At 40.7% G+C, this 15945-nt stretch overlaps 1 protein-coding gene across 3 annotated transcripts in view; it reads left to right on the forward strand.

Annotated features, from left to right (window-relative positions):
* Positions 1-13023, forward strand: part of LOC149183680 (serine/arginine-rich splicing factor) — a 192047-nt gene extending 179024 nt beyond the window's left edge. For 2 of the 3 annotated variants that reach the window (XM_089417213.1, XM_089417215.1), the window contains exons 5-7: positions 11755-11828; positions 12127-12348; positions 12540-13023. In XM_089417213.1, the coding sequence (XP_089273339.1) occupies positions 11755-11828; positions 12127-12348; positions 12540-12623 (380 nt within the window). In that variant the 3' untranslated portion in view covers positions 12624-13023. The remainder of the gene's footprint in view (positions 1-11754; positions 11829-12126; positions 12349-12539) is intronic. The other variant, XM_089417214.1, reaches the window with a different exon arrangement.
* The last annotated feature ends 2922 nt before the right edge of the window (positions 13024-15945 follow it).

The following is a 15945-nucleotide window of genomic DNA, read 5'->3' on the forward strand; positions in this document are numbered from 1 at the left end:
ATGTATATCACTGTTATTTTCTCTATGTAATTATGTGATAACTGCAATAGAATTTATTGTAATGTTTGTTGAAGGGATTTCGAAAATAAATTATTGTGAGAAATAAGTAGGTGAAATAAATCAGTTACTGCAGTATAATTTCGGGTTAGAAATGTTCACATGGTATCAGAGCCAAGATCCGGCAACAGGAGAGAAGATTCTGCTATGGGTCAGGAGCATCAACTCAAAGGGAGTCACGCAGATTTCTAGAAAAAGAAGAAAGCATGAAGAACATGGATCACGATTATTCTATGTTAGCTTCCAAGCTGGAAGAAGAAGTCGCTTGCCTAGCAAGTTCTGCCTCCTCTAAGGTTTGGTATATAGATAGTGGAGTTTCTTGGTATATGACAGGAATACGAGAACATTTTTCAAATTATCAGTAAGAAAGGATGAATTTTCAGATCAGCATGGGAAATAAGGCAAGTGTATCCTCGTAGGAAGAGGTACTGTAGTCTTTCAAATCGAATCAGGGGAGTGGCTTCGAGCAACCAATGTGCTGCATGTGCCAGGATTCGGGATGAACTTACTCTCTGTATCTCAACTTCAAAACAAGGGCTATGATGTTTTCTTCATTAAGGAGAAAATATATGTCAAACACCCGAGTTGGAAAAGTAAGGCCCAGATTGGAATCAGAAGTAACAAGTTGTATAGATTACAGCTAGAATCTCCAATGGCACTGATAGGCAACAATGGAGATAAAAATTTGAATGAATTATGTCACAGGAGGATGGGGCACTTACACCATGGGGCTCTGAGAATCCTCGGGAAAACAGTGTGAGGAGTTCCAGAATTAAGTACCGAACGAGATGATGTATGTAGAGGGTGCGCTCTAGGCAAGTATGCCAAAGCAGCATTTTCCAGAAGTAATAATAGGGCTTAGAGTGTTCCGGGATTGATACACTCAGATAGCTACGGACCCATGTCCACAAAATCTCTTAGTGGTGTTGAGTACTTCGTCACCTTCGTCGATGACCATTCCAGGAAGACTTTGATCTACTTTCTAAAAACCAAGGATGAGGTTGTTGGTCGATTCAAAGAGTTCAAGGCTCTAGTATAGAATCTGACAGGAAATAAGATAAAAGTGTTGCGCTCAGACAATGGTGGAGAGTACATTGACAAAACTTCACTATTTTTTGCGTTAGGGAAGACATCAGAAGAGAGTGGACAACTCCCTACAATCTGGAGCAGAATGGGGTAGCAGAAAGGAAGAATAGGACTATTGTGGAAGCAGCTAGGGCGATGCTGTATGATCAGGATATACCCAAATTCCTGTGGGAAGAAGCATGCAACACAACAGTTTATGTCCAGAACAGGACTCCTCACAAGGCATTGGGCGAGATTACTCTGGAAAGTGTCTTCACTGGGAAGATACCTGAAATTAGTCATTTCAGGGTATTTGGGAGTTTGGCATACTGCCATATACCCGAAGAAAAGAGAAAGAAATTGGATCAAACTACAGAAAAATGATATCTTGTGGGATTTAACGAGAATGCTAAGGCATATAGAGTCTATCTTCTAGTGACTAGGAAATAGTATTTTGGTGGGATGTAAAGTTCATGGAGGATAAAGCTTTCCGGAAATCCTGAGAAATGCCTTCCGAGGAGCAGTCTAAAGACGATCCGTTGGTACAACCACTCCGACCAACAGAAACTAGTACCTGTAATTCTCCTAAAGACAAAGCTTCAGAACAGGTGGAGTCTCAGGAAGAGGAAGAGCAGATGGATTTACCCACTACCAGTGGAAGAATGAGCTGGGAACTTCGACAGATTCTACGGGATGCAGAGGACTTCGTTGGTGCACCCAAGAATGAGAAAAGGGAGCGAAGACAACCAGACATATACCAGGCCTTGGTAGCTCAGGTTGGGGAACCCTCTAGTTCTTAGGAAGTTGTTCAACGTCAAGTATGGTTAGATGCTATGGTGGAAGAATACAGTTCTATAATGGTCAATGATGTTTGGGAAGTGGTACCTAGGCCTCAGGACAAGTCAGTGGTAGGTTCGAGATGGATCTACAAAGTCAAATATGCTGCAGATGGCAGTGTGGAAAAATACAAAGCCAGGTTTGTGGCTAAGGGGTATGCTCAGAAGGAAGGGATAGACTACGAAGAAACCTTCGCCCCAGTAGTAGGTATACTTCTATTAGCTCTATGATATCCCTTGCAGCATAGATGGGGTGGGAGATTCACCAGATGGATGTCAAGACGACGTTCTTGAATGAGGTGATAGAAGAAGAAGTATACATTGAACAACCCGAGGGTTTTGAGACACATGAGAAGAAATCTCATGTATGCAGGTTGAAGAAAGCCTTGTATGGTCTTAAATAGGCACCTAGAGCATGGTACAGTCCAATTGATGGCTACTTGCGGAAGATGGGATTCATTAAGAGTGACACAGATCCTAATCTCTACTATCTTGTTGTAGAAAATGAGCCTCTAATCTTGGTGTTATATGTGGATGGTCTTTTTTTGACAGGCTCATCCAGTCTCATTAAAGATTGCAAGGAGAACCTAGCCACAAAATTCAACCTGAAGGATTTGGGACGGATGCATTATTTCCTGGGGTTGGAAGTTTGGCAGCAGAAGGGTGAAATCTTCCTTGGACAAGGGAGGTACGCTACAAAGATTTTGAAAAGGTTCAAAATGCAGGAAGAAGATTGATGCATCCGAAGATGAAGTCGATCCCACCTTGTACAAGCAGCTCATAGGGTCCCTGATGTATCTGGTCAATACTAGGCCAGACATTTGTTACGCTGCCAATACACTCAGTCAGTTCATGGTGGAACCAAAGAGGGCGCATTGGGTAGCAACCAAGCATGTTCTCAGATATATATGAGGAATAATTGAGCATGGACTAATGTACACCCAAGGCAATGACATCACGCTGAGTCGATTCACTGACGCAGATTGGGCTAGAAGTTCAGTAGATCGGAAAAGTACCACTGGGTATTGTTTCAACATTGGATCATGAATGACCTCCTGGTGTAGTAGGAAACATAAATCCGTGGCTCTGAGTTTAGCTGAAGAATAATATATGGCAGCTAGCACAGCTTCGTGCGAAGCCATATGGCTTAGGAAATTGCTTGTGAATCTATTCAAGAGGAAGATGGAAGCAACCAATATTTTTGTGTGATAATCAAAGTTGCATCAATCTCTCTGAGAACCCAATATTTCATGATCGGTCGAAGCACATCGATATCATGTGTCACTTCGTCAGAGACCGTGTCCAATGAGTGGTAGTACAATTGAGGTACACTCCTACTGGAGAACAGGTGGTAGACATTCTCACCAAGGCTCTGGGAAGAACAAAGTTTGTTTACTTCAGGGAGAAGATGGGGATGGTGAAGAATCCGTTTCAGTAGCAGAAGTGGATAGTATAGATGCAATGCAACAATTAGCAGTGGCAGTGCTATGGGCAGCGTGATGGAGCATATTTAGAGGGAGTTGCAGTACAGATGTAGCAGTGACAATTGTAGTGTCATGGGCAACAGTACAGGTTGCAATAGCACAATAGATGAGGGGTAGTAGACCGAGCATCAAACAACGCAGAGGACTGATGCTGTGGATCAGTGCGGTGCTTCTATTGGGAAGTACTACTAGAGCACATTCCTCGCTAAGAGGGAGTGTTGATTTTGGGTAGCATAGGATGTGCTCTAGCCATGAGATCTCCAAGACCTAGAAATGGTAGAATGTACCCGGTTTGGGAGATATTAAATTTTTTAATATTTTTAATGGAGTTCCCAAGTCTAAACTTAGGAAAAATAAAATATTAATGGGTATTAATATAAAACTAGGTTAGAAGGTTCCAAAAATCCTGGATCAAGCCAAATCTAATTTTAGCCATTGATTAGAGATGTAATCTCGGTCGTTGAAGGACCAACAGGAAAAGTATAAGAGGAGGCTTGAGGGTCAGTTGGAGAATACACTAGAGTGATCAATCATTCATTTTGCTAGAGTGGGGTTGCTAAGCAAAGTCGAATAAGTGATCAACAACGAGGGGCAGTGAGTACGAGGCAGAGAGGCAGAGATAGTACTGGGAGCCCAACATAGAAGCAGAGAGAGCGAGAGCAGTAGCCAGTCTAGGCTACGTAGAGCCCAGCAGAGACAACGTAGAGGTAGAGGGATTGCGTCATCCAAGCAGAGGCTGCTGGAGTGACGTAGAGGGTCCCAGAAGCTACGCAGTGCCTCAGAGGGTTGACGCAGAGGGTCCTGGGGTCGACGCAGAGGCCAAAAGGGCCAACGCTGAGTTTCAGTTGTGCCGGAGAGGGTTCCGTGGGACAGGTTTTCTGAATACCTATTTCTGAAGATAGAGGTATTGCTGCTGGGTATTTTTCTCTGTTGGGTAAGCCAGTTAGGCACCTTGTTGTACTCAAAAAGACTGCATAATAATATAACCCTTAGAATAGCTGCATCGGTTTTCCCGCATTGGGTTTTTCCGGGGACATTTGTCCAAAAATAACAGTGTCACTTGTGTGCTTGTTTTCTTTCAGTTGATGATCTGTAGATGTTGTGACTGTATGGTGTTTATTTCGGTATTTAAATGTTTTAAATAACTTGTTCAGAATTTACAAGTCGAAGAAATAAACCGGCAGAATACAGATTAATTTTCTAATGGACATACTTAGAAAACTCAACATGGTATCAGAGGGTGGTTGTAGATCACAGGAGAGTTGAAGGCATCAACTGAGCAGAACATTTGTAGCAGATTCAACTGTCCCGAGTGATGGAGTTGATCCTTGCAGAAAGCGATAGAGGAAGGGTTGACGCAGAGGGACTGCGTCATCAGTCTGGGCCTGAGAGAGGCCAGCGCACAGGCTGAGGAGGGCAGAAACAGGTTCACACAGAGGCCAAGAGGGATGACGCAGTTGGCTGAGGGAGTTGTTTTGCTGGTGCCGGGATTGCGCAAAGCCAAGAGGCTCAATCCTTCAGTTGTTGGGGCGAAGGTAGCTGTGGGAAGTTTGTGGGAGTGAAGTTGGTGGGGTACTGTGGTCAAAACATTACCTAACAGGGCAAGACCAAGGTAGAGGGAGTTGCTGTTGAGGCGGATTTCTAGCCAAGGAATCCAGATCAGTGTTGCAGTTGCACAGATTATCGAAGAGGAGCAACTTGACGGTTGGTAGAAGGATTTCCAGGAGGGAAATCAAGACTCAGAGGGAGTCCAAAAGAGAACTTCTAGACGAGAAGTAGAGAGACTTAGAGGAGTTGAACCGAGAACTTCCAGACGGGAAGTAGAGAGACTCAGCAAGAGTCGAACCGAAAACTTCCAGGTGAGAAGTAGAGAGACTCGGAGGAGTCGACAAAGAAGAGCAGAGAGATGGCCATGAATTGGCTGAGAGATTAGGATAGGTTGGACAAAGCATCCAACTTTGTGGTCTAGAAGGCCAAGATCTTGTCCATTCTAGACAGACATCGTATCAAGGGCTTCACCTTTAGAGTGATGGCTATCCCAGTTGACCCCGTAGCTAATGAAAGGTATGAGGAGGCAATGGCTAAGGCAAAGTGCATCATCCTTGATGGGGTCAAGGATCATGTGGTCCAACATATTGCCGAGAAGGAAACGACAAAGGAGATGTGGGACACTTTGAAGACATTGTACCAGCATACTTCCGTGCAGAGGAAGATGCTCCTTGAGAATCAACTAAGGTCATACCAGATGCAAAAGGGAGAGCAGATAGATCACTTCCTTAGTAGGTTGCAGGAGATTCGGGACCAAGTGACTTCCATAGGGGCCACACTGGATCAGGAGTTGATGGTAAGGATTGCACTTAATGCAGTCTCCGAGGAGTGGGAGATATTTGTCCAGAGCATACTGGGCAGGGCAAGTCTTCCAGATTGGGAAGAACTATGGGCGGCTCTTCGTTAAGAAGAGATCAGACGATTAACCAAGACGAGAGGTAGCAGCAAAGGAGTCTGAATCAAGAAGGAAGAGGAAGAGGATGTGACTCTAGCATCTGCGGGAAAGTAGGAGAAGAGAAAGAAGAAGGACCTCTCCAAGGTCAAGTGCTTCCACTGTGGGGAACTAGGTTATTATGTGAACCATTGTCCGAGGAAGAAGAACAAGGGAGAGGCTTCTGAGTCTAAGGTAGCGCTAACGAAGGTGGAGAAAGAAGTCGAGGAGGATGACGATTCTGCCATGAGTGCTCATGTGCTACTTGAGAATAAGTGGGGAGACATCAAGCTGTAGTCAGGAGGACTATAGGTGATGAGGAGCAAGATCTTTGAGGTACCCAACCTCTTGGATTATACCTTGCCACAGGAGCCCCGAAGAGGAGCAGCAGGACTGGCGGATGTGGGTAGAGACGAATGCGGATGAAGCAACAGAGAGTGCCACAGTGCAGGAGTCCCCGAACAACGCGAGGCTAGCAGGTTGCAACAGTGCGAGAGGCACGAGAGTGTTGCACCAGTGCAGGATGGCACATAGAGGTGTGCAACGGTGCGAGATGCAGGGAGTTGTTGCAGCAACGCAAAGGTTAATAAAGGAAGCACTTGTTAGCGGCAGAGGGAGCTTCAACATCGGGAGTGTTTCTAGCCTGATAGGGATGTCAGAAGTTGGGTGGATCAGTTACTTACTTCTCTGTAACTGAGTTGCAGTGTAGTAGCGATTAGCAGTAGCACGATGCAACATGATGAGAGGGGGTTGCAGTGAAAATGCAGTGCTGGGAAGATTGACCAGCAGCAACATGGATGCAGAGGGAGCTACCATACAGATGCAGCAGTGGCAGTGGCAGAGCCATGGGCAGTAGTACAGGATGCAGCTGTGCAGAGGATGTTGGGTGGGGAGGCCTAGCATCAACACAGGTACCGATGCTGGATAATCAGTGTGATGCTCAGTGTGGAGTATTTATTACTAGAGCACATTCCTCGCTAAGAGGGAGTGTTGATTTGGGGTAGCATCGGATGTGCTCTAGCCATGAAAATTGGTGGAGAGACTAAAGCACATGAGATCTCGAAGACCCAGAAATGGTTTGGACGGATTTTACTCGGTTTGGGAGATATTAAAATAATTAATATTTTTAAATTTTAATGGAGTTTCTAAGTCTAAACTTAGGAAAAGTAAAATATTAATGGGTATTAATATAAAATTGGGTTAGAAGGTTCCAAAAGTCATGAATCAAGCCAAATCTAATCTTAGCGGTTGATTAGAGATGTAATCTCGGCGGTTGAAGGACCAACAGGAAAAGTATAAGAGGAGGCTTGAGGGTCAGTTGGAGAATACACTAGAGTGATCAGTCATCCATTTTGCTAGAGCGGGGTTGCTAAGCAAAGTTGAATCAGTGATCAACTGCGAGGGGCAGTGAGTACGAGGCAGAGACAGTACTGGGAGACCAGTGTAGAAGCAGAGAGGGCGAGAGCAACAACCAGTCTAGGCTATGCAGAGCCCAGCAGAGACAGTGCATAGGTAGAGGGACTGCGTCATCCACGTAGAGGCTGCTGGAGTGATGCAGAGGGTCCCAAGAGCTGCGCAGTGCCTCAGAGGGTTGACGCACAGGGTCTTGTGGCTAACACAGGTTAACAGGAGGCTGACACAGAGGCCAAAAGGGCCAACGCTGAGCGTCAGTTGTGCCAGAGAGGGTTTCATGGGACAAGTTTTCTAAATACCTGTTTACGAATATAGAGGTATTGCTGCCAGGTATTTTTCTTTGTCGGGTAAGCCTGTTAGGCATCCTGTTGTACTAAAAAAGACTGCATAATAGTATAACCCTCAGAATAACTGCACCAGTTTTCCCGCATTGGGTTTTTCCGGGGACATTTGTCCAAAAATAACGGTGTCACTTGTGTGCTTGTTTTCTTTCAGTTGATGATTTGTAGATGTTGTGATTGTATGGTGTTTATTTCGATATTTAAATGTTTTAAATAACTTGTTCAGAATTTACAAGTAGAAGAAATAAACCAGCAAAATACAGATTAATTTTTTAACGAATAGACTTAGAAAATTCAACATGCTCTAGCTCCAAAATTTTGTGGCGGGGCTAGAACATATGAGATCTCCAAGACTTAGAAATCGTTTGGAGAAATTCCACCAAGATGAGGAGTTATTAAAATAATTAATATTTTTAATGGGTTCCCAAGTCTAAACTTAAGAAAATAAAAATATTATGGGTATTAATAAAGATATGGGTGAGAAGCTTCTAAGAGATGAGGATCAAGTTTGTTTTAATCTTAGCCGTTGATTAGAGACTTAATCTCGACCGTTGATTCATCAACAGGAAAAGTATAAGAGAAGATTTGAGAGTCATTTGGACACACACCGACATATACTCAGTATCCCAAGGAAAATTGATTCTCAAAGAGAAGGAGATCGATTTCAGAGGGAGAGTTGCAGGGTGGAGGAATAGGCGGGCATCAACAACAGTCAGTGACTGAGGAGGAGGTGACTCCGGGGTATTGAGAGACAACGTAGAGGGAAGGCGTAGTCCTCACGCAGGCTGATGCAAAGGGACGCAAAACCACGCAGAAGTGACACAGAAGTGGGAGAAGGGTCTCCAGGGTGTTAGAAAGTTTCCAGGAGAGGGATGAACCTTGCCTCAGGTGTTTTGTCTCAGTAGTGTCTCTGTTTTTATGTAAAATCATTCCTTGTAAAGCGATTGTTGTTGAAGATTAGTAAAACTCTTATCTACTGCACCGATTTTCCCACATTGGGTTTTTCCAAGGACAATTGTGCCAAAACAACTGTGTTGATGTGATTGGTTCTTGTGCTTGTATATCACTGTTGTTTTTTCTACGTAATTATGTAATAACTGCAGTAGAATTTATTTTAATGTTTGCTGAAGGGATTTCGTAAATAACTTATTGTGAGAAATAAGTAGGTGAAATAAATCAGTTACCACAGTAGAATTTCGGGTTAGAAATTTTCACAATTGAGTCATCCTCAAAGCACCAGAAGAAGGAAAAAGCCAAGCGAAGGTCTGAAGTAGGTTTAGGAGGCCAGAATAAGCTCACACATGTGGCAACAACTGCTATTGGGAGGGCCAAAAATTCAGATCTGCAGTAGAGGCCGAAATTCTGTAGATGGGAGGTTGAAGTTGTGCTAGTGGAAGAGATTTGACTAGGTTTGACTTGGACAAAGGAAGCACATCATCTAGACGGGTTGGACTTGGTCTTAGTCTTGGAGGTATTGGTTTTGGTCTAGAGGTCTTGGAATTTCGTCAATTGTAGAATCTATAAAAAGAGAAGAGATTTGCGGGTTTTCCTCTCAAGTGGAGAGGTTCTGGCCCTGCCTTGCAGCCTACATTTTGTGTTCTTGTGTTTGTTATTCTTCTTGTTTTGGTAGCTGTTTGATGATATACAAACATAATAATAAGTAAAAAAAAGTAAAAAGACATCACAAGCTAAGTAAAAAAAAGTAAAAAGACATCACAAGCAATTATCAAGAAAAGAGAAATCATCCTAACTATTGTCCTATAGATTTCTCGACAGGATCTTGCCTTGCTTGCTGTAGCAAGCTTGGGTTCTATATTTCTTATTATCTAATGTACTCAGTTCTCCACATTAATAAAATGGCTCAGTTATTTGCCCTATTTCTTGTGTTTTATTGATTGGTACATGTGTAGAAAAATTTATTTGCTATAGTTTAGTTCATGCATCTATTATCTGCTGTAAATTTCAATTTAGAATATTACACAGACTTTTGGCTTGGCTGTACATGCTCATAAACAACACTAATGTAAGGCACGAACCACAGAGAAAACACCTCCAATCCAGCACAAACAAGCCTACACAAGGGCATGGAAATTTCAGACTTACCTTGTCCTCACAGCTGGGCATACTAGGCCTCCATAACAGACATGAAGCAGACCACACATGCTCCACTCGTTCCTCCTTTAAGGCTTGTGGCTACCTCAAATGTTCGCTCTCTCTCTTGGACAAAATTCACATGAGAATGCTTGCTTGGATGGATGGATTGAATGGCTCAATCTGACCTCCTTTTTATAGTGTTGATGGTGGTGTACATTAGCCACCAAGGGTTACCTCTTAAGCTCAAGCCGACCTAAGCAATTCATGCTTGAACACAATTAAACATGAGATAAAATTTCTTCCATTCATCTTTCGCCACATCATCGAAGCCTTAGATGCCCCTTATCCCTTCAAGGGTGCCCCTCATGCATCCAATGAATAAAATATCATTTTCTTCTCTTGGTCTTGCACCCACAACTTTGGGTACAAAACCGACCACTTGGGTACATTGCCCACAAAACCACTTTTCTGTGGGTCAACTCCAGTCAAACCCAGTGCCCTAGGGGTTGTGGGAGTACCTCCCAAGCTACACACTTTTCAACATAGTTACATTATGGCATAATGGTCTGCCACAATTCACAATGATTTGGGAGGAGAGGGGGCTTTCAATTTATAATTTAGGCTCTCAACATCTCTTCTCCTTTTGCTCCCAGAAAATGTGTAAGAAACTTCAAGAAAGATTGACCTGTCCTCGACAAAAGGCTTGGAGATTAAGTCATTATTAAAAAAAATGATTTACGTTGCTTAAAGCCCTCAAGGGAGGCTGACGTCCAACTTGGAGAGGCTCGACTTGCTTGAAAAGGAGGCCAATTTACTTTAGAAGTCCAACGTTCTCCTTAGAAAGAGGCTTGAAATGGCTTGAAATGATTTTTAGATGCCTTCCAAGGCAAGATGAGGACCAACGTTCCCTTTCTTTGGCTAAATGTTCACTTTATTTGACCATTTTGACCTTGAACATTCACCTTGGAGGTGGAAGGCTCCTTTACTTAGGCTTGGTCTTGCTTGTTTTAATGACTTGATGTCTGATTTCTGCAATTTAATGCTTGAGTATTGTTTGTGAGACTCGCAACATCACATTTTGATATAATTCCACCCTTAAGTCACTGAAGTGACTTGCCACATCATCAATAAACCCTTATAGCTGTCACAGAGAGAAGTTTGAGCACGATCAAGAAACATATTGGGAACTCTAAATAGAGAACTTCCTATCTAGTTCAAGGAGTTTCCTGACTCGGTTGATAGCATAACAGTATATGTCATAAGTTTGAATTGGACATAGAAGACATTTTTGAACTGTACTCCGATCCAACTTTTCTGGGATGAGTTTGTCTGAATTCATTTTTTTACTACCAGTGGATTTAGGGTCCCTGTAGGTGCGAACAATGATAGAGATCTTATTGAAAGCATCACCTTCATCTGTTTTGTGGATAGGATGCTGACATACCTCATTTATTTCCTTGGAAGGGATAGAAGTTGTAATAATTTTAACTAGTAAATTAAATGTGATGCAACTGAAAAGATTAGCTGACGTGCTAAAGGTAGGAAGGAAAAAGGATATGGATGCACACATTTAACTTGGTTGAACAAAAATTTAAGGTAATAAAAAAATATTCACTGCATAATCTCTAAGCTTGACTCTTTGTGCATCTATTCATACAACTCAGAAAAGCTAGCTGATATCTATAAAAATGATTGAACTACAATGTTGTTGGGCATTATTTTCGAGTTCAGGGATAACCCTTCATGCTTTTTTCCCCATGAAAAAAACATTATATTTTATATTTCAGAGATGAAATAAGGATATACAATATCATGTCTTAATGACACTGTCTGAGCCAAAAAGACACTGCTATCTTCAGGATAGTTCTTCATGCTTACCTAGTCCTAGAGCACATTGTTGATATTGTTTATTTCCCAAACTGCAGGTAATGACATGCATTATCATGTACCATCTTTCTTAATCTCTCTCTCTCTCTTTTTGCCAGATGATATTGGGGCCAGGGATGATACTGGGTTCCTACAGAACACGGGTGTGACTTTTGGCTCTTCCATCAGTCAGGTAAATCTTTCCATTTTACTTATTTTCATCCCACCACATTTTTTTTTTGTTATTTGCATAGATTCTGTGAATATTGTTATGGTGCTCATAATCTACAGATGAATATAATACCTCTGAAATCTAATTTGAGTATTGTTTGGTTTGTTTGTATATTCTGCTTTTGATCAAAGCCATAGATAGATGGGTCTACATGGATTGTGTATACGGTTATTTTGCTTAAAAGCCATGAATGAATCTAATGTTTTGAACTTCAAGCTTTGCTTGTCTCTTATATATTGTTATCTTCTTGATATTTCAGGCCAATCGAGAGGCAAAAATACAAGCTGCACATGAAGCTGCAATATTTGGCAATCTTATTCATCTATCAAGTAACACTTCAGATCTTAATCACAAAATTGAAAAACCTTTGCAAGACGAACAAATTGAGGAAAATACGGTTGGATGTTTGAGTAAGTGTAAGGCTGAGGATGATAGGGGTTCCAAAGGTAATGTCCTTGGAAACAGTGTTATAAGTGAACAGGTAAGCAATTGTTAATAAACAGGTAAGAAGGCACTTGCATTAAAACGATGGAGAACTTCATGTTTTCCATTGTTTCCGGCAATTTAAAACATCACAGGGATTCATCTAAAGATTCAGTCAGAACAAAATCAGTTATTTCTTTATTTAGATAATATCTTGATGCAAGAATATGGTGTTTTCTTCGGTTGTAGGTATATGCAATGCAACAAGGATCTTGGCGTGATCGTGCACGGAAACTAAGGGAGCAAAAGTCAGAATCAGCAGAATTGAAATAAATGTAATCCATTAATAAAAGTTTCTACTATTTCGTGCCTAGAATTATATTGCTTCCTGCTGGTTTTCCTTAGTAGCTACGCTTTTTTTAAGCTCAACATAAGCATACTAAATGAAGTTTTCTGCTTCTTCTCCCTTTCGTGTTAGGGCTGAGTGCTGAAAGTTTCGTGTATCTGTTATTTGTGGAGTGATCTTTGAATCTGACAGTGGCATTCCTCTTTTACTATTTTGGGGATCCAATGACCAGTTTTATTACATACTATTAGCAGCACTCGTATTATCTTTACTGGCTTTGCTGGTAAAATTAGGTAGCTTTGTTTACTTGTACAAGTGGGAAGCTCGCCAATTTGCTGTACATTACGAATTTTTTAGGTTGGAAGCAATTTTTTGTATTTTGGTTCTCGAGTTGCTTGGATTGCATCTTGGAACTTTTTGTGTCTTGTTATGCCAAATAAGTATATCCTACAATTTATTGCCCTATAATATTTTAAGGCATGCTCAAACCTTTTAGTGTTTGTGTAGAGACCCCAGCCTGATTCTTCAAGGTATCAAACAGCGGCCTATTATGTACAATTATAAAAAAACTAGAAATCTATTTCATTTGTCAAGTCTTCCACAATGATAACATTATTCTAAGGCTAAATTAATTTTAATATGTTTGTTTCCCAATATGCTATAGTGTAGACTTTCGAATCGCCTCTAATTTAAATATACATGTAACGATGTAACATGGATGTCTTTTGGATTGTATGGCTACTAGATGAAATATATGAGATTTTCATTTTACTCAAGTTGTTAAACCCAGTTTTTTCCTTTCAAAGTGAAGAATTACCAGATATTATTGATTGCATCACTCACAAAATGTGGATGAGAAAAAGTGAGGAAACGTACTGTGAAAGCTGTGTTTAATCTAATACCGATTTTTTTTCCTTCCATTGCAAGTTCCCTTGGGGCCAATTGTGATTACGAATGTAAAATGTGCTGAAATCGGGATGGCACTGGTTACATATTTGTTGGAAACCATGGATGAGAAAAAATGGGAAAATGTTAGGTGTTCGTAGGTTTGTTGGTGTTTGTTTCTATTTCCCTTGAGAGATTCTTTGAGGCAATTCAGATATGAACCTCTACTGTTATTTATTTATTTTTAATATCTTGTCCAGCTTCATACAATCGATTCTGTTTCTGTTTTCACAACTGATGCTGTTTTGTAAGATTATCTGGTTGGCATGATGCAATCTGGAGCACGTGGTCAGGCAAGCATTGAGATATAGAGACGAGATGTGAGAAGGGAAAGATGTGAGGGAACAAATAAACAAAATTTTCACAACAAATGGATCTGATAATGTCCAATCAACAACTCAAGTTCGGTTCAAACTTAGCCTTGAGAGGATTAGCATCAAACAGGAAACATAATGCACACAACTGCTGATGCAACTCTTACACTGCTGGTAGCAATTAAGCAACTGAACTCCAAAGAATTACCTTGATGTTCATCATGGTAGAGTCATTCAGTGAATATTGGAAAACATGTTTTACATAAATACTAAGGTAAAATTGGTGACCTTTCACTTGGTTGTAAGAGGATAATTTAGGCCTTCGCTAGATGCAACTCTCAAGTGATGATAATATTGAAATATACAAATTTATAGAAGACTGGTGTAGCCAAACTTGACTGAGGATGGGTTAAAGGTAACCCAAACTTGAGGATGGGGCGAAGGTAAGGATGTTTGAATAACTTTTCGTCAAGGTAATTGTTTGTTTTGGAGGAAAACTTTATACGTGTACTCTACAAGTTAGAAATTTTTATAAGAAGTATAATATGCAAAGGAATACAAAGATATGTGGACAAGCTTAAATAATAGGATTGGGCTTGTCAAATCTTAGGCTTCAAAGAATAAGATTAGGCTTCCGCAGTCGTTGAAAGTGTTTTGTCATCTGGTTGAAAGATGTCTTCTTAAGTTATTATATAGTTAGAAAAATTGATGCCACCTTTGCATTGCTACTGGTATATAAGTTCATGCCTTAAGGTTTGATCAGACTTAATAACTTAGGATTTCATAAGGTTGTAGAGGCTATTAACGTGGAAAAAGATGCTAAGTAAAAGTTATGGTGCCTTTGAACTTTCCAGGGTTTAATTTCGGTGTTAAGAAATATCATGTCTTTAAGTTGTGAGGTGTGTATAACCTTCAAATTACAAACCTAATCAAGGCCACAGCCCCATGTTTGCAAGGCATTGCAATATAATGCTGTAGAGAGGTTTAAACCCAGGACCCATAATTGCATGATGGATACAACACTGCAACCCAAAGATTGTTGTTTGGTTGGGGTTGGGTTCTGTCGTACTGTGTGGAGTGGTTGAGGACAAGATGGCTGGAGCGATTAAATATTTGTAACACACTTTGCAGAGATGAATATTCGAGGTGGGGGAACTATGTGATGAAAAAAGTAATATGGATGATAATAAAGATTGAGTGGAAACAAGTATCAACCAAAGTAAAATACCAATTAAATTCCTTGAGCAGGATCAACTGAAAATTGAAATTAAATAAAAGTGCCAAAACTTATTATCTAATGAATGGATTACATGATACCAATTTATCTAAGACCCATCTTGTTATCTAGATTTGAGTGAGAATGAAGGGTAGACACACACCAAAAGAACACAATAAGCTGTTGTAAAAAGCGAAAAATAGAGTTTAATGAAATTTTTTTCTCTTAAGAATCAATGGTAAAAGCAATGCAATGTACAATAGCAACTCATAGTGGCTATAATGTTGGTAGCTTGTTTTCAAGAAGAGATGTAATGGTTACTCTTATTTGTAGGAAAACCCTTAACTAGAAGTATAAAAAACCTCCCTATTACAATATGAAGTGGGAACCCAAGAGCATATAAATTAGAAAAACAAAAATCTTGAACCCAAGAGTTGAGGTGGTGAAAGAAGGGTGGACCCTAGAAGAAAATTTGAATGCCTTCTTTTTGATGTCGTGATAACATTTACATGTGAACTTTGATTCCTTATTTCAATGTGTTGTTAGAACATTGTTGGTGAGCTCTATGCATGGAAATGAATTTAGAGAATTATATCTATGAGTGTACTACCTTTGTTCTTTGGGCAAAAAGTTGATTCCAACACTGACCTTCTCAGTTTTTGGGTAAAACATTTGACAGGCCAACACCACCTTGAATTCAAAGTGTTAAGGGAAACTATATGATATATGAACAAAAATTGAATTAATTATTTCCATGAACACCAACAAACACAACCAAGAAGTGGTTTATGCATCTCATGGGAAACTTATTGAAGACTTGGAAGGATATGAAAT

The sequence above is a fragment of the Pinus tabuliformis genome, chromosome 3_2 (assembly GCF_031772625.1).
Source record: "Pinus tabuliformis cultivar Carrire ecotype Pingquan chromosome 3_2, CPIR1, whole genome shotgun sequence".
NCBI classification, from domain to species: Eukaryota; Viridiplantae; Streptophyta; class Pinopsida; order Pinales; family Pinaceae; genus Pinus; species Pinus tabuliformis.